Here is a 24,842-nt window from a genome sequence, read left to right as displayed (position 1 = left end):
GCTTCAGTGAACACACATACATCTGCAGCGAGTAAAAAGTGATCAAGATCAGAATTGAGCTGGTCAACCCCAGGTGCTCCTGCTTTCTAGATATTAGGGGAAAAAAAACAAGCCCCTTCTAACTAGCCAGTTTTCCCCTTACTCACACAAAAGCAGTGTCTTGAGATAAGACAGTGAGGCAGCAAATCATAGCTAGAGCTCAGTGGATAAGGTCAACATGAGATAGCCAAGCACAGTGCCAGGCCATCCGATAGAAAAATATTCCTTAACTTTTAAGAACTATTCAACAGCAGAGAGAGCATTCACGTGCATTAGATTTTATTCATGCTAAAAACCCTTTCATCCAGCAGACATCTGTGAGGGCACATCGCAGCACAGATCACAAAGGAACTAAATACAGAACTGAACACATCAGATAGCAGCATCCATGCCCTGTCACAAAACACCTCTCAGAAGTCAACGGCACAGAAGTTAAAATACAGACAAGGAATCTCTTGCAAAAGAGAGGGGTGGTTTGCTGGCTTGCTTCTTGAGAAGCTTGGGACGTTACAGGGCAAAACTTCCACTTGCTATTCTCTGGTCTGTCGGCCTCCTGGAGCACACAACCACCACGGCAGAGTGGTGCAGACCAGGAGAATGACACAAGTGTTGTGCAGGAGCCAATTGACACAACACAGCAAAGCCTGGGCTCCTGCACTGCCTTCCTCACCACCCTGCTGTGCCAGAAGGAAAAGGCAAGTGTAGGATGGTCCTTCACGACCCCAAAAACACACACGCAAACTTTCTGAGAGGGCCTTTGCATCTCTCTGAAAACAAACACCACGTGGGCACCAAGGATCAGATACATCAGAGGAAGTGATCCACAACAAAAATTCCTTTTGTAACATTACAACTACATCCAGGATCCGAGCTGAACTCTGGAAAGAACAAAAAGGAATGCATCACAGCGTCGGCCCTGGTGAGAACGAGGCATGTTGTAGTGGTTTGGGCATCCTTAGCACAGCCTATGCTCGTGAAACTCACTTTGAAGAAAAGCCCTTGCAAGTATGCAGCAAAATAAGGTCAGTGCTTAAGCAGGAGAGGTGCAGCTCCCATCCAGAGGCAGAAACATCCACGGGTAATCCATTCCCAACTGCCTTGCAGGAGCAAAGCTCCTGTTCAAACACATACCAACCTGCTGAGGTCACGAGCTCCCGCTATTTACACACCACCTTAATGGTGCTCAGCTCTGCTGTCTCTCCGGCCTGACACCTCGCACTGTGGCAAAGGTACCATTCCTCCTCCAGGATTGCTCCAGCAGTTTGCATATCAGTCGGTGCTGTTGCTATAGCTACAGGAACATGCTAAACCCCAATCCGCAGCTGAACAAACGAGACTAATTACTTGCTTGATTTCATCACTTTCAATCAAACGGAATAAGTCTGCTCTGGAATCGCACAGTTGGGTGAGTTAATGAACTGTGATGTGCAGGAGCTGAATCTTTAACCCCGTGGCCCCCAAGATAAGATCTGTGAGTACTGGGCTCCCATTTTTCACCAACCACATCGCTTCCTTAACTTGGCATTTCCATCTCGCTCAACCTGTAAGGACAGAACACAGCACAGCAGAGGCCATACCTTTAACCTCGCCACCCAAGTGAAAAACATCACCTACGAGGGGCTCCTGGGGCAAAGACCTCTTCTGTTGCCCCCACAGTTGCTTTCAGCACACCAAAAGGAAAAGCTCGGGCTGACCAGGCCATGACTCTAAGCTCACACAAGAGCTGGTTACTCTGAGCACATTTTGCAGGAGGGCTGGTGACAACATCAGCCAGAAGGAAGCTCAGGATAAAATCATGCCCTTAGTTAAATCATTTGATATTCCAGAGAATTCCCCCCCCTTCATCCCATTGCAGAGGGATGAAGAAACAAAGCACATTCCTCCTCGGGAATTCCCCAGCCATAAATGGAAGCAGACACCTCTGTGGGTGCTGAGGAACAACCCCCTGCACAAGCAGACTGCCAGGGGCAGCACACACAGCCATGCACACCCCATGAGACTGTCGTTTCAGCAGCTGGCACCCCACAAATGCACATCCTAACACGAGAGCAAGCTGCATGTTATTTGGGAAAAGACTGTTACATAAAACACCGCTTTCCATGCTGGCACTTGAAGTTACAAAATGTTTCACGATCATTTCCACTCTGCCTTTCGGTGTAATTCTGCAATCCAGTTTGATATCCAAGACCAAAAAAAAGGCACTGGATTCCACAAACATCCATCTCTGGGCAGTTAATGTCAGTGACACTCCTCACCCTGTCGCACAGTGCCTGGTTTATGGACCTGAAACACTGCAATTCAGACCCCAAACCCTCTCTGATGGAAGCACCTCACTCTAAGGATCCAGTTCTTCATTTACTCCTCACTCCTTCCACTTCAGCCAGCAGGTTTCATCAGTGAGTTTTGCCAACCAAAGCACAGGCTCTGTAACCTGAAAAGGGCACTCCCCTTTTGCACTGTATCTCTCATGTTCAGAGAGAGATGTGAGATTCAGAAGCGAGGCAGGAAGGGAGGAGAAAGTCTCATCTCAAATTGGTCTCTGCCTTCTTAGGGTGAGAGGTGATGTGCTCAAGTTGCACTGGGGGGGGTTCACATTGGGTATTAGGAACAATTTCCTCTCTGAAGAAGCAGTGCAGCACTGCTCTGCTGCCCAGGGAGTGGGGGTCACCGTCTCTGGGGGTGTCTCAGAGTTGTGGGGATGTGGCACTGAGGGATGTGGGCAGTGAGCACAGTGGGGTGGGGTTGAGGATCTCAGAGGTCTTCCCAGTCCTACTGCCAGCAAGGCTTTGAGCTGACCTGGGAAGCTGCTCTGACCCACGAGGCCGGGAGGAACTGCTTCAGCTCACACAGGTTTTACACCTTCACTACAGCACTGCAGCAGATGCAGTCCTGTCATCTCGTACTTCTGCTTGTGCCTTCTGGCACAATGCTGAGCTACAGGCAACCCAAATTTCTCTTCTGAGCTTACCTTAATAGCACAGATACCTGCAAAATGTCAGAAGTAACTGCATTCTGAATTTTCTGGAGGGTGAGATGTTGCAGTAACCCACCCTGCTCATCCCATCAGATGAGTCTGGAATGAAGTCTTTATCCCAGCACACCCAGGATCTTAACGGGAAATCTTCGGTTTGCTTCCCATTTCTGAAGAGTTGTTCATGTGCTATATGGTTACTACGAAAATCTAAGAATATCCACTACGGAAAATCACGGTCACACAATTGACAATGCAGCGGACGAGTCTCTTTGTTTCAAATTCACTTTGCATTTAGGTTTCATCTGCAGCAATGCTTGAAAATGGAAGTGTCAGCTCCAGGAATCCCCAGAGATCCCAAAGCGTGAGCAGCACCGAGTGGGGCAGAGCTCAGGGACACGTGCTGGAGACGTCCCAGCCTCACAAGAATCGGCCTTTTGTACGACTGTCCATAGGTCAGAGCTGATTTCCTGCTCAGAGGGGTTAAATATTGCACGACTATTTGCTGCTCCACTGACAAGAGGTGCCACACTGTACTGTGAAACATTACTTTTGTTGTTTGCTCCCTGCACCATGATGCACATGCAGCACGAACCAAGTGCCTCCAGCACGTGCTGTCTGGCACAGACCCTACCTGGATAAATTACAATCCTCATCTCTATTTAATTTAAAAACAGAAAATAAGCTTCTTCTGGATTTCACTGAGAAGAATACCCTCCTTAGCAGCAGTGGCACATGGGTGGCAGCATGGCAGCTCCTTTCATGCAGCACAGTCACTGCAGACACAGAGGATAAATACATTTAACTTTCCCAAGGCCACTGAGGAATGGAAATAGCTCCTCTGACACAGACATGAGTGCTGCTGCTTTATCAGCCTTCCTGCTCTGCCCCTTCCTGGGCTCTGGGCCCAGCCTACCCTGAGCACAGCTGTCCCTGGGCACATGTGGGGACTCCTCCTTCCATAGGGCAAGCCAGTCCTTGGTAAAATTAAAAGGAAAGCTGAAGAAGAGATGCAGCAGCCACAAACTGCAGCACTGCAGCCTGATGGGTTTGCAGAACACGTGGAGCAGAGCAGAGCCAGCCCAGGTCTCCGTGCACTGCTCAGCCTTCAACTGCACACTCAGGGCCACGAATCTCACCTGTTAATGAGCAGTTTATGGCAAGCCAGGGTTCAGGAAATCAACGCTTCAATTAGAGAAGGAAGTTGGCAAAAGGGATTTTACATGTAAGAACTTCTAAACAGAATACTTAAGATTCCCCTGTATTTGGATTAATAACTCCTGAACACGAGCAGAGCTTTCAGCTCGTGCTTCCAATGGTGCTCCACGCTTTGTTTTCCCTAGCCTCCCTTCCTGCTTTTATTCAGCAGATAGGTGGCTTGAAGCCGGGAAGGCTAATGAATGTCTGACACAGCAGGCAGTAAATCTACAGACTAGCAGCTCATCCTAGCTCTATTGCTTTAGTTTTTTTTTAAATTGCTGATAATTACAATAATGCACATGGGCAGGACTCCAAGACAGGAAGAATTATTGTCTGCAGGCAGATCTGGTGTGAGCTGATAATACCAGCCCGTGTTTGCTGTTGAATTTAGGAGGCAGAAATCTCAGTAAAGCAGTCTTTGAGCCTTTAAGTTGCTGGAAGAGGCTGTGTTCTCATCTGCTCGTCCTTTATCGACTTTGGTGGTGCAGCAGCCAAAATCCAAAGAGCAATGCAGGAGCTGCACTGCTGGCTCGGTGCAGTTTATATTTAGATCCACCCTGTGCATGGCCAGCACTCAGCCTTGAACGCTCGGAAGTTCAGTAACAACATCCCGTGTACTTCCAGATGTGCTGACAGCAGCCAGAGCACTACAAACACCAACACGAAGCTGAAGCCCAGAGCTTTCTTACTGCTCCTGCACCTTTCTCTGCCCTTCTGCAGACAGAAGGGGTTTTCCCAGTACCTGTGGCTCATAAGCAGCCCCTGTGCCCTTGGAATGTGCACTAATTACACAGCAGATTATCTCCCTGCTTCTCCTCTAGTCCATCATGCTCCACAAACCAAGCCTACATGAGTCACTGGGCAGATAATCTGCCCATCAGACATCTGCACCGGGGGACTGCACAGTGCAGACAGGGAGAGCAGCACTGCGGGCTGCTGGTGCACAGCTAGTCGTGGGGAGCAGACTCAGCAAAGCTTCAATCCGAGGTTTCCCAAGCTGCTTGTGTAACGTGCTTGCCTTCAGCATTCTCTTCTCTACTCCCAGAGAGGCAAAGTTCAGATCCACTCAGTCAAAACGTCCCCTGAACAAATGTTACTGTACCCAGAACTGTGCCCTTTAAGCAGTCCACTGACAGGCCCCAAGCTTCCAGAGCTTATGTGCAACAGCACGGACCAGAGCAGCTTGCTGAGAGCTACCCCAAAAGCATGAGGTGGAGAGAAGGACCAGCAGCACACCACCACCAGCAGTGCCCCTGCCACCACACAGTGCCAATGCCACCCTGCTTCAGCAAAACACAGCCCCGGGGCTATTTAATGCACCTCAGGAGCCCTCCTAAGTCACATCACAGCACACACAGGTCAGACCTATTTCCTGCAGGGCTAAATGAAGGCACGAAGTCAAGTGACGCACTTAAAGTCATGCATCAGAGGCTCAGCCTGGACTAATCCTCAGCCCCTCCATGCTCCAGTCTGTGCCATCACGCTGCCCTGCACAGTGAGAGTAATCACTGCCTTCCCACGAGAGTTATTTGGGTGTCTGAACCACAGGGAGTCAGGATGGCTTGCCATCTTGCCGGTAAGAATGCAAGATGATGTTTTTCACGTGCACTAAAAATCGAGTGAAGGAAAAGCCACTGGGAAACACAGCACGTGGCTGAAAGCAGAACCACATTTATGGCTGTTAGCAGCACAGTGCAGCACTGAGACATGCTATTTCCTAAGTAACTTTTCCACACAGTTCAATAATGAATCCTTCCCATCTCGAGGCTCTTTATCTACATAATAGCTGGGGAATATTGCAGTAATCAGGATACAGAGACTCTGTAACGGTACCTCCCTGTGTGTTACAAAAACCTTCCATTGCTGAAGCAAAAGCAACAAACTGCTAGGCCAAAACTCATCCCCTATCACAGACACACACTTGCCCCCACGTCTTCCTCGAGGACCAAAATGGAAGAAAGGAGACAGAGAAGGATTTACCAGCAGGCAAAAGAACCGAAGCACTTATACAGCTGATTCAAAGTGATTTAGCATTCCAGAGATACGCTCAAGACCTGCGTGGATGCTGTATTACAGACTGCAAAGCTCCCTGGGAGCTGTGTGACAAGCTGTGTGTGTGGGGTGCTGCAGGAACCCGTGGTTTCTCAGCCTGACCGCACGTCTCACCGCCCCGATGTGCCGCGATAAGATAACGGGGCTGCACAGATTGTGGCTGGATCTGCACCACCACCATCCAAAAGAGCAGGAGGGAAACAGAAGAGCCTATTCCGACAGAGCATCAAGAATTTGAAGCATTAGGGAAAAATACCTGGGAAAAAATATGTATGAGATAAAGGGAAGATAATGAGTAGAAAGCATGCAGTGCAGCCATGCTTTGCCTTCAGCCAACCCTGAGCTCACGTTCACCCCCCCCTTATAGACACCACCCCTTAGTTGTCTGTTCATGTGCACAGATTGCAATGGTTTGGAAACACAGCAGAACACCAACCTGGGACCTGAAAGTCCTGCACGTGGGCAACGTGAACACGGGAAGAACTCAGGAACCACTCACACCACACTGCAGCACTCCATTCCCTAACTCACATCTTCTGAAAATCACCAGAGTTGGTAATTCTGACATACGAAGAATACAGATAAAACTTGGCCAGGGAAAGGGGAAACCAAGAGGTTTTTATGTGGTGGCATTCCAGGCTGTGCTAACCAACACCTTCCGAAAACAGGAAAGCCACAGCTACAACACAGTGCTGCTCTCACTGACGATATCCCCCGATCCAGGCTCAACAGAGTTGAGTTTGCAGTTCAGTTGCTCGTTAGGAAGAGATCCGACCACTTAAGGGTTGGAAAAAAAAAAAAGGAAAAAGGCAAAGAATTCGCTCAGCAAAACCCATCTCCCGTTCCCACAGAAAAAACAGCCCTTCAGTTTTTGGGACTGCAGCTATTTTTGATCCCAGCAAACAGCAACCAAACCAAGGAGAAGCTGCCAGCTTCCTTCCACCAACGCGGGCAACTGGTCACGCACAAGCAAGCACGCAGCAGAGGTTTTAAAGCAGCCTATAAATAAATAAAGGCAAGTGCTAAAGGAGCAAAGAGGTCTAAGAGCAGGAAGGCAGCCTGGGGCAGCACACGAGTCCGATGGAGGAAGTTTATTTCTGAGCTCATGGCACAACAGCCAAACATTACCAGGACGCATCCCAGCACCACGAGCAGGACTCAGCCCCATCTCACCACTCCCTTTCTTCTTTCAAAGGGCGGTACCCCCCCATCCCCCAGAGCTCACCCACTGAATTCAGCATCTATCAGAAGAGAGAGATCCCACAGCAGGGCTGCTGAGCACCCCTCGAGCTTTGTCAGCAGCAGGGTCACAGAAAGCCATGGAAGGACCTCGTAATGGCTTAATGGATTTCCATCTTTTACTCTTTAAAAGCAATCCTGACTAATTCAGGAGCATTTTATTTCTGAAGCATTAATTTATCAGCTGGGGTTTAATAGTCACCACGTCATGTCGTAGCTAAACCAGCATATAGAAACCCTAATGGATGTATTAAACAGCTCCTTTAAGGGAAGCGATAGGCCTCTACTCAGAACAACTGCTTAATGCTATTAGAAAATTAAGGAGTAATTTATAGCACAGACTAAAGCTGGCTAGGACCAGATCCCTTACTGATTCTGCTGATCCAGAAAGTAAAACTAGTTCAGCAGAAGCTAGCACAGAACGCCAGGTAGGCTGAGGCTGCTGTCCTGTGAGCTCACCAACACTGTGCATTGCACAAGCACACCTGAACCGCAGTGCTACGAGCTCCGTGACACCAACAGCACTGCATGGAAACACCAGAGGAAAACAGGACATCTGTTAGCAACTTCTGCATGGTTTCAGGGAGGAGGAGCTCGTGGTACACCGCTACCCTATTTCCTACAAGTTTCCTTAAGCATTTTCTACCGGTTTTGAAGGTAGGTGTAACAGAGCAGTTCTCCCCCATTTCCAGCCAACACTGAGGGGCTATGAACCAACACAAGGCAGCAGGCATGGCAAGGCTCTGCACGCTCCTGCTGCTCCAGCCTTCAAGGAGCACAGCACTGCAGTGAGGTCTCTGAAGCACAAAAGCATTAAAGCCACAAGTCTTATTACCCACCTGAGAGCAAAACCTGCCCACTCTGCTGCAGCATGGGAAATCACCCTTTGGAAGGGAAGCAGCAGAACAATCTGGTTGTGCCTTCAGGAACAAGAGGCAATACACACCGAGGGCTTCTGTCATCTGAATAGAAATTCCCCCTCAGGACTCTGAAAGGCAGCACTACTTTGTTTTTATGGAATATATTATTTAATCCTTACAGAGCCCGGCCATCCCAACAGCACTGCTGTCTTTGGCCTAAAGGTTTCGCATCCTCCAGCTGCAGGAACAGCAAGAAAACCTGCAAGACAGATTGCTCTGAACATGCAGATTCCAAACAACTCGTGATTTTTTCCACTTGGTAAGGGCTATTAGCAGAAAAGCACTGCTGATTTTTGCTTTGAGAAACATTTTTGCCTGCTCAGATGCTCCTGCCCAATGTGACGCACACCTGAGCGCACCCACCCGTGCTGTGCTGTCACAAAATAGTTTTACTTTCCTTGACTGTACAAAGCAGACAGAGATAGCAATGGAAATGCTGACCTCACACAGAAGCCCCACCACTACAGAGCGATGGGAGGGAAGATCGATGGCAGCATCGATGTAACAGGCCATTCACCATTTTCCTAGCCATGGGCTGAGCAGCTCCAATAGTTTTCTCAAAGTCAAAGGATGAGAGCATTGCTCAAAGTTCTCACGCCAGGGAGTGGCAGCTTTGTTTTTCATTAGCTGACTCCAGACGTGGCTCAACAGGGTTTGCTGTAATGCAGACACCAGCCTCAGCAAAACCTGGCACACTGCTGCAATGGATTAGCCCTATGGAACGTGCTCGGGTGCCTCGCATCATAAGAAATCAGCACTTGAGAAGGAGCCATGTTGAAATTACAGCTTGGTGATGTAATAGCACCAGAGAGCCAGGAACATCTCATTCTAATATCCTTATTTTGGATGGATATATAAAAAGCTTTGAGGGGCCCCAACACGCTCCTGAGCAGCCTTTCAGACTGCCTCTCTGCACACCACCTGCAGCTAAACCAGCCAGCAGTGCAGGATGAATGTGGCAGGAGCTAAGGATGCCAGGGATACTCAGAAGGTTGTGTGAATCCTGCACCGAGAGCTTCGGGATTTGATTTAAAGTATACAACAGATTAAAAGGAGGAAACCGGGCAAGGAAAAAAGCTCACGTGTGGAGGCTGCAAAGCAACTGTAAAAGCAGGACAGCAGTGATGGACGGACTAACTAACTGGCTGCATGACTCCATCAGAGGTCACCTGTACTTTGACAGTTATACCTACAAATGAAAGGGCCAGGACCACTAACAACAGTCCTCTTCCTCGGGACCACTGAGGGCAGTTCTCATCACGGCAGGACCTACTCTAACAGCTAACCAACCGACCACCAAGCACACAACTTCAAGTCTCAAAGTGCAGCTACACATGGCTGCACACATTAAACCTCTCTTATGTGGTTAACTTTGCTGCCAGCTGTAGCTAAATCTTGGTTATGCCCTCAGTTATACCATCAAGATAGATTTAATAATCGCAGGCTATTGAGTACAATAACGGAGCAGCACAAATAAGGCTATCAACCACTTACATAGCAAGGAAGAACAATTTAACTTCTTGCAAAAAATCTTTAAAGACAGTAACAGGGAGCACAAGAAGTCAAATCAAATCCAAGGACAGTGAGGCAAAGGAGGCCGTGCAGTGGCTGCTTCTGCCCGAGGTAAAAGGGACCTCAGCAAACCTCAGGCCGTGATGCAGAGCACAAAGCCAGCTGCAGACAGCGCAGGGACAGGGCAGCGCAAAGCATCGCGCTGCAACAAGCCAGTGCTCTGGCAGGCCATTCATCTCCTGCCTTTGTTATTGGGAAATTGCTTCCGAGAAAGCGACTGCTGCTCTGAACAGAATACCCACACACTGCCCAGCTTTGTTGCAGAGCAAGCACTGATGCAAGTGGAACAAGCCAGCATTTACGAGGAGCAGAGGGGCAACGGGTGCAACGCTTCTGTTGGTGCTCTTCAAGCCAAGCTCCGTGCTTCAAACCCAAACCAGTCAACACCTTCACTGCTCGACGCTTCCAGCTGCGGGGCTATGAAGCTCTCCTGAAGGACACTGGAAGTGATTTGAAACCCTGCAGCTCCAACTAGTTAGAGGCACTAAGTCTTACACCAAGAGTCCAAGTGGGAGCTGCAAGCATCCCGCTCCGCTGCAGAGCACTCCTTGCCTTTCATGACAACGTGTGCCCTCAACCACTCGTCTTGCCCTTCTTCCCTGCACACACAACACTGAACTCTGCAGTGTTTGTTCCTCTTTGGACGAGGCTGTTACGTGGCTAACATGCTCAGCTCGGGCCTCAACACTTTTCCATTCTTTCGGGTTTTTAAATGCTGCGTCGAACGATCCAGACATCAAATTCAATTTCTTCAGTAGTGAGAGCTTTGATAAATTATGCAGGGAAAGATTCACGTTCGAACACTGATACACTACTCAGTGGGAACTCAAACCACAGGTTTGAATCAACATTTTGCATTTAATCTTTTGAGTGGAATACTTAGCAGATTAAAGCAAATCTGCCCCTCTCTATTTCAGGCCACAATTACTGTAAGACGACGGGGGTGAGAAGTCAGCCAGCCCACACCCAACACTCAGCATTAGTGACTTAGTGTAACCCAGGGCGACTGCTCTAGGACCACTTCTGGCAAGTTATGAGTCCTGTTATGAATGGGAAAAGATTAAACATAGATAAATTAAAAAAAAAAATCTGCTAAGACCCAGCAATGTGCCACACCAAGTCCAAAACCGTAGAGGGAATTTGGTGATTAAAAGCTTAACGCTGGAGGTCACCACACATCCGAGCAGAGCTCGGCGTCTGTTGTGAATACACACTCCAAATCTGCTTGAAATCAAACATGAGTGCATGATGTTTATGGTGACAGATGGCACGGGCAACATTTTTCTTTTCGTTGCTGTCACTTCACACCTCGCAATGACATAATAATTAGCGGGATTCGTCAACCCAAAATCCAAAACAAAAGGGATGAGGCTTCTGGCTGGGGCTAAAAATAACATAAAAGCCTTTAAAGGGAAGCCCAAAGATTAAAAATGCAAACGTTTGGCTTTTGATTCAAGCATCTCAGTTTTCAAGTTATCAGAGAACAGCTCCCAGAGAATCCCAAGGAGTTCACCCTCACAGATACCACCCCAGCAGCAAACGGTCACGGGCTGCAAAAGCAGAGTCAGGGCACTTCCAAGGTTAAACACTACTCTTACTTTGATGTCTCTGCTGCAGCTGGCCGTCAGCTTGCTGGATGTGAGCAGCAAGGAGACAGCAAGAAGATGATGATAATTAGCAACTCTTAAATGGAAACTTCACTAAGCAGCAATCTTCTGTTACAGGCAGGAGGAACCACGGCCCCAGTCATCTCTGGCTGTGCGTGCATCTCTCTCTCCACGTCCTTGACCTGAATCAGGCCATACTTCTGACTGCTGTAATTTTGTTAGAGAGCTTACCGTATGAAATTACCTAAATGCATCCCTGTCACAGAGCCAAAGCCTGGAATCCCAGCACCCAGCACGGTTATCTCCCCCAGCACAGCTCCACCTACATGATGAGTCACGCTGCACAGAGCAGCTGCTACGGCACACCGAGCCCCACCGAGCCACCCAGCAAAGGCCCAGCTCCATCACCTATGTTGTTATTCATCTATTTTTTTTGCTTTGCATTTAAACCACGCAGGCACTCTTGAAGCTCTTTGCGTTTGACGACTCGGAAAAACTCGAAGTCATCATTTCATAACGATTTTCAGTTAGCCTCGAAACGCAGCGAGGCCGTCCAAGCCAAACTCTTATCGACTGCGTCTCCAGAGCTGCACAGCACAGCATCCTCAGGGCCCCACAGGGCAGAGGGCAGCGTGCTGCACCGCTCATCTCCACAGGCAGCAAAGGATGGCCCCCCAAAACCAGCCCCACCCGAGTGCCCCCAAAGTACGGAGAGTATTCTCCCCGCTGCTGACACAAAGCAGCCCCGTAAGGCTGGGCTGTAAGCAGCTTAGCAGCGCGTGCTGGTGCTCAGCTGGCACCTGGCTGAGTTCTGCTGCTGGAAAGGTTAGCTCGCTGTCGGCTGCAGATCAGGATTACAGTGGTTCGTCTCAAGTTGAAGGTTTTGCAAACAAAAGATAAGTTAAAGATGAGCTCCGAGACTGCAGAGCAAGCAGCAGAGCCACGGCACAAAGTCAGCTGCACTTCTGTCCTCTCCTTTCTATGGGATTTTTCAGGAATTTGGACAGGAACAGGGACTCGTCCCAGCTGAGGGGACAGCAAGCCTACTGCCAAACGACCTAAAAAAATTGTTATCCACGTGCAAGAACTTCACAAGGATTTCCTCATTTCCCTCTGCAGGAATTCATAAACGACAAGTGCAATAAAATAAGAACCACAAGCTGCTTTCCCTGAGATCCCAAACCCTAACCTCCAGCACCCAGCTTGCAGCCTGCCTCATCCCAGGGACCACTCAGCACAAAGCCATCAGATCTCCTGAACAAGGCAGATAATACATATTGACCATATATATTATATGACAATATATACGTGGAAGAGTTACTTGGAGACTTCCCTCAAAGCTGTCACAGGCCTGAGATTTAATGGCACCTACAGGAAAGTGCTGAAAATGGGAATTCAGAAGTGGAAATGCAAAATGTACATAGGCAGTGTGCCTCAAAAGCTCCACGCAGGGTGAAACCTGCAACAGGAAAAACCATTACAGGTTCACATAACACTTTTGGAGAGAAGGACAGCTCTGAAGCAGAAGCCTCACCCGAATGGTTTATGGCCATTGCATTAAGAGCCAACGCCATCTTAAATTAACAATGGTTCAGAGGTGCTGACGACATGAACTAAATAATAACTAAAATAAACATCAACAACACTGTTTTACACATAAGCAGCACGAGAGCAAACAGCTGAAGGACAACATCGATTTACACAACCTGAAGCAGTCCACAAGAAGAGTGAGAGATGCCAAAGAGCACAGATGTAGAGCCCATCTTGTCCCAGCATGAAAGGAATGGTGGGGGAGAGCTTACACCCCACGTTCCCAACTGGAGAACAGGGTTGTGGTTTAAGCACAGTTGTACAAGAGATGCTGCAGTCAAAATAACTTCTGTTTACAAGACTGAGTCCTCACGCCTCCCAAAGACACGTGCAATGGAACAATGCAAGGGCCAAATTTTTACCAGCAACATCGAGAGAGAAGCAGCACGTGCACAAACAGACCCACAGACCCGAACTGCTTCCTCCTGCACTACGCAGCTCTGGGGAAGGTGCAAAGTGCAGTAACAAAGCCCAAACACAGCCAAAGCCACCTGGATCCCGAGCAGCTCTCACAGTGCAATGGATGTTAACAAGTCCAACCCAAGGTAGAGAGGTATTAATGCCTAATTAACACTTAACAGGTTGCACATATGATGCCCCCGCAGGTGAGGCTTGAGAGAGCTGCAAAGCACAGAGCTCACCTCCACGGAGCAGCACAAGGCAGTGCAACCCAGAGCCTCCCACAGCAGGCATCCACCTCTGCTTCCTTGCACACATCTCTTCTTCAGCAGAGGGTTTGCAGGGGCTCGGATGAGGCACTGCCAATAGCTGCTTTCACACTACAGCATTTTTCCTAACGCTTCCTGGGAAGAGAAGCTTTGGGAACTGAAAGCAAAGGCCACGCTCAGGACTGGAATTTTCCTGAGCTGCTTCTCCTCAGGACCTGAACACAGAAGTGGAAATTTCCCCTAGGTGGAGTTCTTTGTTCAATGCAGCAAGCAATTACAAGTCCCTAAGGTCTGCAGAAATGGCACAAGACTGATATTTTCGTTAGTGAGAATTTAAGCACGGCACACAAACACAGCAGCAACACCAGCAGCGTGACCCTGAAGCGTCGTCCCCACCCCAAACCTCTGTTCCCTGAAGCAGGCAGTCCCAGAAGCACTCGGGACAGCTTGGGAAGGGGACCACTAAAACCAAACGCTATTAAAGAGAAAACCAAAAGCAGCATCGAGTCTGCATCGCCTCAGATTCGATTGCACACAAAGGTCAAGTGATAAAAAAGAAACTTTGCATCTTTAAAGGCCCTGGGGACGCGGCGCAAGCAGTTTATCATTGGAAGAGAGATCAAATTAGAATGGATTTATTTTCTCTTCTCAGCTGGCATCTGTGCCCTATTGGAAGTTCTCTCAGATCTCACAAGCAGAACGCAGCAGCCCCCAAATTCAGGCACAGCCCCAGGACACGTTACCCCACAAAGATGAAACCACGATTCTGGCGCCCTCTGAGCTCGTGTGTCCCAATTCATTTGCACGGAGGCTGTCAGAGGTTATCTGCCAGCAGCACCATGTGAAAGGAGGGCTGACACCAGCCAGGAGCCCTGGGGAACGCCCTACTCAAAGGCTCAGATGCCAGTAATAAATAAGTAAATAAGCCTGCTGCTCCTCTTCCTCCGTGCAGGGGAGAAAGAAAAACAAATTGTAGTGGCTAAGCGGATTAGTGGGTGTTCCAGGGACAGGGACTGCTCGCTAAGATAATCAAGGAAAAGAAAATCCACCTAATGGGACATTGCCAATTCCACCGAACTGATAAACGCAGCCACTGCTGTGTGCTTTCCTTCATTCTGGAAGGCTCTCAAATGTCATCGTTATTAAAAATAAGATAAACCAATCCCGTATTTTTCATCACTATTACCCGCTGATAAAAACAACAGCCACCATTTCACTGCCCAAGCTCTGCAGCCAGCCACGATTCCGGAGAAAATTTGGCAGCGGGAGAGACCTGCAGGTCCCTCCGACAGGACAACGGTGGAGAAGGCAGCCAAAAAACAACAAGAAGTAGAATGTGACAACTGACATTTTGTGCCAGCAGATCGAGGTGGCTGTCACGCCTGCAGGATGCAGATGGTGCTGCGGGAACGGCCGAGCACCGCGTAACCCCAAAACAGCGTGGGAGCAGGGCGAGCCTGGGATGAGCAGCGAGGCAGGACGGGGGCCAGGTCAACCCCGCTGCGTGGACGGCACGCTCCCCCCGCAGGGCTCAGGGCTGCCAAAGCCCCCGCTGACCCCGCGGCCGGGGCTGAACGCTGAGCTCCGCTTCTCCGGTCTCAGAATAAGAAGAGGACCGCGTCCGCTCCCAGAGGAGGAGGTTGGCTTTTCCTAACGCGAGCACAACGGCTCCCAGAGCGCGGGTCGGATGTGACAGAGGACGCGAGCTACAGCCGGGGGAGCACCTCAACAGGTGCACGGCATCGGATGGACGCAGCCACCGCCGGGGGACCCCGAGTGACCCCAGCGCGGCACCGGGCAGCGCCCGCAGCCACCGTAACGGCATAACGGCGGCTCCGGGTAACCGCGCTCAGAGCGGCGAACGCGACGCGAACCGCCCCGTGCGCGACCCGGCGCTCGGGATATAGCGGCCGCGCCCAGGGCCGCCGGCACACCGCGTACCCCCCCACGGTGGGCTGGAGGACGGCGACGGATCGCCGCGAGGCAACGCCCGGCCCCGCGGATCCGAGGCGGGGGACGCTCGGCCAAACGCGGCCGCCCCCTCCCCCCAACTCCCACCCCGAGCCCCCACCGGACCACGCGAGGGCGCGGCCCCAGCAGCCGAGCGGAACACGGGCGCTCCTACCTCGATGTACCCGGCCAGCGTGACGGCGGGGCCGGCCGAGCCCAGCAGCAGCAGCAGGAGCGGGAAGCGCCGCGCAGAGTCCATCGCTGCCGCCGCCACCGCCGCCGCCCAAACGCTACTGCGGCCCCCGCGCCCCCTGCGCGGCGCGACGGGAGCCGCCTCGCCAGGCCCCGCCCCTCGGCCAATGGGAGCGCGGAGGGGGCGGGACTCCGCACAGTGACGGAGGTCGGGCGAGGGCCACGCCCTCCTCGCCGCTCTCGGCCAATGGGAGGAGGAGCCGCGAGGCGGAGGTCCCGCCCACGGGGACGCGTTCTCCCGTGGAGCTGCGGGAAATGGCGGCCGCGGGGACGCGGTGTCCGAGCGGTGCCGCCCGCGGGGAGCTCGAGGAAGAGGGCCCGGTGCGCGGGAGGCAGACGCCAGGCTTCCCCTCACACGCGGGGAACGAGCGGCAGGCCGCCCTGCGCTGCCCACACCGCTGTGAGCGGTACGTGATGCGCTGCGTGCCCCCCCCCCAGCGCCGGGCCCTGCAGCGGCTGAAGGCCGCGCTGCGCACGGGGCCAGATCCGGACGACGGATCTGTAAGCGGCCCAGCTTCAACTCGAGCAGCTGCTTGGGGCACAAGTCGCTTATTTCGGCCTCTTTTTGACTGCATCGGGCGATCTTTACATCTCTTTTACTGCTAACTCCCTCAACTTGGCCAACTTCAATTGGAGAAAGGGATCAATGAGTTCTTTCTGAACACTGATACATCCTCATGTAAATATTCAGTGTGAATACAGGAGTAAATAACTGAGGATACTCAGATTCAGCTTGGCCCCTTTCTAAATGAAAGGAAGCATTTCTCTCTGTCCCAGGGCCAAGAAGTACAAGCTGGTTACAAATCTGGGCACACACTTCCATCCCTGGTTGAATTTATACAGCATTGAAAGCTCCCTATAAATTAATATAATTTCAGTACTTAATATTTGCATAGCGCTCAGTGAATATCGAATATTCATAACCCCTCTGAGCTAGCACATTCTGCAGATATCAAGCAGGCTGCCAGAAAATAGGGCCTGTTAATTTGTGGTGTGGGAAGGTTTGATTTTTGGGGTTTCTGAGTACCTGTAGACATTCGTGAGTTTATTTCTAAGTTCAGAGGCATGCAAAGCATCAGTGCTCTCATGGGAGCATGAATTCCCACAGCCACACTGTGCCCGTGTGGGAAGTCAGCAAAGCAGTACAACCAGAATACACCGAGTCCTCTGTTTCAACCTATTTGATTCAAAACTATTGTATGGCTAGTGTGTATGACAGCAACAGGAGCAGTCATAGGGAAAGTGGATTCACCTCTGCCACGATCCATCACGAAGCCCTCGTGGAGCAGGAGCACAAGGTGGAGGAGCATCAGGCTGCAGTAAGGGCTGAAAATTGCCTTCCACAGCCCACCAGTGATCCACGACCTCCCACAGAAGCACTTTGTACAGTCCTGGACGAGTGATTCTCGGACTGGCTCATTCTGCTTGGCATTAATGTGGAGGCAGTGTTTAATATATGCTCAGCGTGGCACAGGAAGGTTACATTAATGTCCATAAAACCCTGTAAGATTCCCAGGTGAAAGGTTCTATGAAAGTGCAAATAACTCACATACTTTATGTTGTCTAGAGCCCCTTTATTCGTTTTTAGCACTCTAGTTATGGCTTCTGGGGCTTTCCATACATCTGTGCTGAGTTTCTGTACTGCATAGAAAAATGCCCAGTACAGATTTCACAGCCACTGTGCTGTGGAGCATCACTTGGCTCTGCTGTGAGGATGGCTGCTCTGGGATCAGAGCAGTCTCCCTCATAATGCAGGTGGTTGTCCAGAGCTTCCCGACAGCATGTTTATACAGCATAATGCAAATGTGATTCCAGCAGCTAAAGCAATGAAAGAAAAACAAACCAAATCCACCACAAAACTGCTTTCAGGGATCCCGAGTTTGGGGAAATTCTAGTGCATGCTGTAACAGCACACTACGTTGGCACATGCAGTGGTCACAGCTCAGTTTTCTCTCTAGATATATTCCAGATTAGAACTGCTAGGCAGTTTTCTGTTGCCTGTGACAACAGTACCATAGAGCTGCTGCAGATCTGCAGCATTCCCTGCAACACCTTTCCTGTTGCCAGCCCTATTGGGCAGGTGGCAGCTTTCATTTGCTTCCAAGAACCCTATTTCATATGCTTGGTTCCAGGTCTTTTTGTGTCCTTTTCCCAGCACATCTATGCTAAAGACACACTGGAAATCTTATTCTCAGCCTTGGCTGGCCTAGAGAGAAAAATCCTCCAATACTTATCTTATTCTTTAAGTAATGTGAACATCTCTCCATTATCAGTGGCAAGATCACAGCTGAGTTGGGGGCATAAAAACGTGCCCCAAATGGTGCATGTTAAGCTCTTGTTATAAAGGGTGAACCAAAGTCAGTGAGGAATGTGTGATGCAGTGCACCAGGAGCAGCAGCTCCAGCAAACAGACGTGCTGAGATCATGCCAGTACTGGAGAATGTCAGATATTTTCACCATTCTCTTAGACTCAACAAATTAAAGCATAAAGTTGATCCAGCCTGTGAACAGTAATGTTATGCAGCTCTTAATTAAAACAAACAAACAAAACAACTCGATGGGAGATTTAAATGGCAGATCATATTGCTTGTACTAGCTCTATGTGACAGATACGTGCAGCTCTGAGGCTGCAAGGGTAGAGCTGAGCCAGCCCTGGTTTTAGGAGGTAAAATGCAAACTGAATTTAGAAAACAACTACAGCATGTGGGTATGCTCGAGTGGAAAGTGAGCTCCTTATTCAGGCACAGTTCTGCAGGAAGAAACACTGAAGAGTGCTTCAAGAAAAACATCAGCTTGCAAGTATGATATCCACTTAGTTGCCACAACTCATCACGATCATTTAAGACAAGTCCCCCTACCTGCCAACTAAGTTTGAGAGCCATGAGCAACACCAAATTTTTAATAATAAACTAACACTTGGATCCAGCACCCAGCCACACAAATGCCTTTGGGAAACAACATTTCTCTGAGCACCATAAATAACATCGGAAAGTTGCCAACCTACTTCAGTACTGGGAATCTATATTGGGATGCAGTGTTGCTTTGTGGAAATCTAGGGTTCCTGCAGTTTGCAGCTCCATCTTCCATCTGTAACTCAGAAAGACAACAAGTGGCAGACGAGGCACAGAACTGCCAGCAGTGGTGCAAAAAAGGAGACAACACTGAAAAAAATGGAGTTAAAATTTAAGGTACAAGAGATGATGAAGATATTCCACAGAAAGGGGGTAACGGAGAAGACACAGAGACCTTCTAGGCCTTGAAAAACAGGAGCTTAAAAAAGGTTGATTTCTGCAGAAATGCCCTTGGACATTTCTTTCCCCTTGTCTGCTTGCCAGTTTCACTCAGACACTCATTTCAGCACTGTGAAAGGCTCTTCATTTTATAGAGGTCTTTCATGAAAGATGAAAATTCAAATACGTTATAATTAGCTGCAGATCCACATAAGTCAGTATTATTGCATCTTTTATATTAGATCCGATTTTCTCTCCACAAATGTGTGTCAAATATCAGAGCAGAATGATTAACGATATCGCACATAATGGAAAGATTAAGCATTGATGCGGGAGGGATGCTCCAGAGGAACAATTTTAACTTCTATCCTCCCGTAATTTATTTTTGTCCTGCACAGCAAAAGAAATCTGAAATGGAAAATAAGAATGCCTTGTATTACCAGCAAGCAAAGAAAAGAGATCTGATTCATGATTGAATTCTTCATTCAGTGTTCATTGGTGGATTAAAAGCCAACTCATCTCAACAACTGGCACCGAACAACACAGAATATAAAACCTCAGGGCTGTGTCCTGCTGAATAAATGTGGGATCATCTGCAGCAGCTTTGAAGATAAGTGCAATCTAACAGCAAAAACTCTGCCCCTCCTTCTGCAGTCAGGTCTGATTCAGTGTGTTTCACCACGCATCACAGCATCCCTGTGCTAACAAGCTCTTCCACGTCACGCTGAAGTCACCCTATTTCTCCCCCATCACTTATTTGCACAGTTACTCAGTTTGCTTGCAGCAGGGTGTGTCAAGGAGTAGCACGTGGCACAGGAACAGCAAATAAGGAACTTTGAGAAGGCTGGGAGACACTTCACATCTGTCAAACATTTTGTGCCTGATATGGTGAAGCTTTACTACTAGCAACCTCTCCCCACCAGCAGCACAATACTATCAACCCTTTCTTCTCCTGTGACTCCACCAACCCCCCACCCCACCCCCCAGCTTTAATTTGGTGTCAGCACAGAGGGCTGCAGTCTGCATCATTCTGTTTAAATACTAAGCTATGTTTCCTGTTGCAATCATCATTACAAGCTTCACAGCTCCCAGCCACACAGTCATTCTTATGTCAACATGGGAATATTTACTTCAGTTTCTTGAAATGTGCAACCTGGAGACAAGGGAGCTGTGTGCAAGGAAGCACGGCGAGGAGCCAGGAGTTGTGCCCTCCAGATCCTGTCACCAGACCAAGGAGCTGAAGGGCCTCGTGCCCATTCTTCAACTGAGCTGCAGTGAAATTCAGTGGGATTTTGGAATTCCCAGGCACAGGGATTCCTGCTTGAGGACCTTGCTCTACGATTGGACCCAAATGGAGACAGTGCTCTCTAGTACTGATTTATAAACTTGTTTAAAATAGTGGCTTCATACTCTGTACATTTTTTTTTATAACATTCGAAATGTACAACTTCAGAAGACCCCAAGAAAATAATTAGCAGTACTTTCAAAGCTTTCAAATGCCTTCAGCAAGAAGCCAGGATATCGGATCTCTTGGCAATAAGAAATAGAGAAATATATATGTATTTGAAGTCTGCTGCAGTTGAAGAGAGCACGACTCAGCTCAAGGAACTGGGACATCAGCACAGAAGATGAATCCCAGCATCTCCAAGGGGAGGAGTGGACCGCCTACAACTTCCACCTGCAAACCCATGGCCTGAGGGGGAGAGCAGCCTACTTCATTTCTTTCCTGAATCACATTTCCTCATAAGATGAGTCAGCCCCCGAGAAATCTCTGTTGCAAGAAAGTACGCCGCTCTGCCTGTAACTTTCCTGCTGTACTTCCCCATCTCACAAAATCTGAACTCAAAGTTCACGTTGATTTCCCCTCGTGCACCGGAAAGGAGAATGACCTGTGATCGAGGCAGATGGTTTCCAAAGGCTGAAGGTCTTCCTTCCCCCCACCACCGAGGGCACAGCCATGAGAGCAGCAGCTCTCAGGAGAGCTTTGTGCAGGCACTGGCATGGCCTGCATTACACAAAGCAATTTACCAGGCTCTTTCCAAGTGTTCCTGTCTTGTCTCAGTCCTTCGGTTGACTCCCCAAGGCCTCCACCAGGATGGAGCTCATTGGCCAAGTTATATAAAAGGAGCCTTAAGTAGAGCACTCTATTGAGGTTTGAGTTTTCTCTTTAAAATGCAAATGGTTGGTAGTGAATTCCCTTTTGGGATTTAAGGGCTGAATTTAAAACGGAGCATGATGATACGAAAATCCACTTCAGAAAGCATTGCAGTATGAGTAACGTCACATCTGCTGTATGAATGCCTATGAATTCCTCTGGTCAGCCAGACGTGTTCATTTATCTGCCTGTTAATGATTGCCCTCAAATTTGTTTTTGACGACGTTTATCCTCATCATACAGCCTTCTCCAAAAACCTGAAGACATAACCAGGTGACAGAGCTGTTTGCCAGCTCCTTCGTTGGCCAGAAAGACTCCAAAGCTGCCCAAGAAGGTGTATCCCCAGTAAAGATCTCAAACCAATATTTACTTACTGATGTCCCTCTTCCTAGTTTGCTTTTCAGGGGCAAACAATAAACACACAATTATGCCCCTATATCAGTTTACACATAAAGATGTGCATGTACATGTGCACATACAGACACACCCCTAAACCTGACACAGGCCCACGGGATGAGAAGTGCCATAACCTGCATTTATCATCCAGGTTAATTTCACATTTCCCTCCTTGCACAATCAGGCCTTAAGTAAGTAAACCAGCTTCCTTGTATTTGTTCTGTCTTCTGGAAAATATACTTTTACATAACCCTTCAAAAGAATTCATGGCTGTGCACACGGACGCTGGCACGAACACATACAGCAGTTTTAACAAGCCTTACACCAGCACAGAATGGAACTGTGTTACCACGATAGGAAACCCACAGATCACATCCAGAAGGGAAGGGCAGAGTTTCCAGCCTCTGTTCAGGAGGGCCAGAGCCCACAGTTCAGATAAAGAAGTAGAAATTATTTGCATGTGGTCATTCATGCTTTATTTCTGGCCAGGAAACATACATATGGAGGGGAGAAGGAGCGGCCCCCTGCATCCCCCAGCCTGACCCCACAGCCACTGGGGCAAGGGAGATCCGCGGGCAGGAAAAGCCTGGAACTGGCTGCTGGGTTGCAGCAAAGCATTACTTCAAGTTTTTCTTCTATCTATGCAAGGAGAGACAGGATATATCAAATATTCCACTTTTTTCTTTTTGCTCTTCTTCTGTTTCCCTGTTTCTCTGCATGCCATCCAAGTTCCCCGGCCTCCGTCCCTTCTTTTTTGTTACAGGCTGACTTCAATCAAACCCCAGATCTAAAAGCCCCCAAACAGCCAACAAAGAATGCATTTCAGTACGCTAAATTTGAGAAGCCACAATAAGGACTGTGGTATAATACTGTGATATCACTAACAAAGAACTGTTCCTTCATTGTGGAGGAAAACAGCATCTGGCACAGGGCAGGAAATCATTTACCAAAAAAGAATCCAAGAAGCACAGTGATGGGAAACAACAAAATGAGTTCATGGTGACATACATAGCTCTGTTCCTTAAAGGCCCTGACGTTGGGAAAATGTTTCCTTAAATTCTGGCGAGGAAAACCACTGTGCACATTGAGTCTGGTTTTCTGCCTTTGACTCAAACCTTTGCCAACAGTGTTTCAACAGCTGCACAATTCACTATTGAGTGTTTCATTGAGGAAGAGCCCTGTGAGCTGCACAGTAGAGGGCTCTTCCACCCATTTTTATTCTGTATTTATTTTATCAACCAATATGTCAGCTGCTAAAGAAAACCCAATGATAGAAGAGGAAAGGGGATCAATCCTCAGTGGTTTTAAAGAATACTGAATTGCCTTTTAGACTTCATTACACCTTCCATGTGTTTTCACAGGGCCACAGTTGCTCTGTTTATATGAAATTGTATTTTGTGAAGTATTTAATATGTTTTCCACTACCACTACAACAGAAAGTGAATGGCTCAAAGGAAAACATTAAAGAAAGGCAGATATCCAGTGAGCAAGATAACTGCTTTTTGTTGGTTTCACATTTGGTGGTGTTTGTTTCACTCAGCTTTGAGGATGGAGGTCAAAGCCAACATTGAAAACAGAAAAGTAAACAAGTTTTACACCCCAAATTAGAAACAAGTGTTTTCCTTACACATTTATTGCAAGTTCCCCACTCACTTCTACCCCCCAGGAGAACAGTGCCCTTCTTTGTGCAGGCTTGCAACCAGCACATCCCTTGATCAAAATGATCCCAAACCTGTTTAAGAAATGGCCCCAATATTTGTGCTCTCACCGTGCAGCCAAATTCACCAGGCAAAGCATCTGAAATCATTCTGAAAACCTGGGGTCAAATTCTGGGTTCCTTTGATAAAACTTCCAGCCCAGATCCATCCTGAGCTCTCACCACAGCTTGTCAGCTTCAGGGACAGCCCTCCTGAGCAAATGCATTATAGAGCACTGTGAAATAGCAGTTCTACTCCGACAGCAAAACTCCTAATACAGATTTCCAGGAGGGCTCCTGCAAAATTAAAGCAGAGCAAACCCAACACGATGTGGGACACACCAGCGCTCTCAGCTGGATGCACAGCAAGCACTGTGAGCTGCAGCATCATGCTCTAGAGAGCAAACCCTGAATTTTTCCACTGCACGCAGGCTGGGGTTACAAGAGTTCAAAGCAACAGTTGAACAGTTCTGTAATAACACAGAAACACTAAGAACTGCCATCATGGTTTGAAAGAATGAATGCTCACCTCACCGTGGAAATGCACTGCTTTGAAGAAAGCCCCTGTGCTTGGCCAGGTGTCTGCACACACCTGGGATACGTAACAGGAGTGTGCACACAGGTAACACCACACAAGCATTGAGAGCAAGGAGCTTTCCCTACAATGGGAAACAGGAAAAAAAAAAGAAAAGAAAACAGGGGGTTGAAATAATTGGCTTATGTTCCGTTCATTACACTGAAAGATTTCTGGAGAGCAGATTAATATGTTATTGCTTTGCAGTTACAGTACCCAAATGCCTCCTGCAATGCCACTTGTCTGCAGCACTCCCTGCTCCGGGCAGCTCCGTGCTCCCCTGTGCAGCTCATGGCCGTGCTCCTCCTGCCTGGCAGCAGCAGCTCTTCATTTGCAGCCATCTGCACCAGGACAGAGGCTGCAGCTCAGAGCTGAACGGCTGTCTCACATGACAGCATTTTTCTTCTGTCAGCTCCTGAAATAAGGCAGCACTGAACTCTGACAAATCTTGGCACTGGTTATACATCTACCTCATTTGATTCCTTCTGCTCCTCTAACATCCTTGTTTTCCAAGATGCTCAGGTATGTGTCCGTAGCGTGGGTGGAATACGCTTCCCTTTCAAACCATCCCCTCCTTCACACCACTCAGCCACTAAAGCAAACATTTCCCTTCCACTGACACAGCCCTCCTCTTGAAGGACACGTCCCACTGCAAAGAACTGCTCTGCAAAAATGTTTTGAATGTAATCCAAAGTGACATCTAAATCAATACAGCCCCATGCTGCTGCAGG

At 48.7% G+C, this 24,842-nt stretch overlaps 1 protein-coding gene across 4 annotated transcripts in view; it reads right to left on the bottom strand.

The window, feature by feature from the left end:
• Positions 1–16,096, bottom strand: part of APLP2 (amyloid beta precursor like protein 2) — a 38,819-nt gene extending 22,723 nt beyond the window's left edge. For 2 of the 4 annotated variants that reach the window (XM_065738543.1, XM_065738544.1), the window contains exon 1: positions 15,984–16,096. In XM_065738543.1, coding sequence (XP_065594615.1) covers positions 15,984–16,067 — 84 coding nt within the window. In that variant the 5' untranslated portion in view covers positions 16,068–16,096. The remainder of the gene's footprint in view (positions 1–15,983) is intronic. The other 2 variants (XM_065738545.1, XM_065738546.1) reach the window with 2 other exon arrangements.
• Positions 16,097–24,842: the final 8,746 nt, after the last annotated feature.

This window comes from Cyrtonyx montezumae, unplaced genomic scaffold, assembly GCF_038088225.1.
Source record: "Cyrtonyx montezumae isolate F1298 unplaced genomic scaffold, pur_monq_1.0 scaffold_22, whole genome shotgun sequence".
Taxonomy (NCBI): Eukaryota; Metazoa; Chordata; class Aves; order Galliformes; family Odontophoridae; genus Cyrtonyx; species Cyrtonyx montezumae.
Note: the sequence above shows the minus strand (reverse complement) of the source record. Positions and strands in the feature narration are given on the sequence as shown.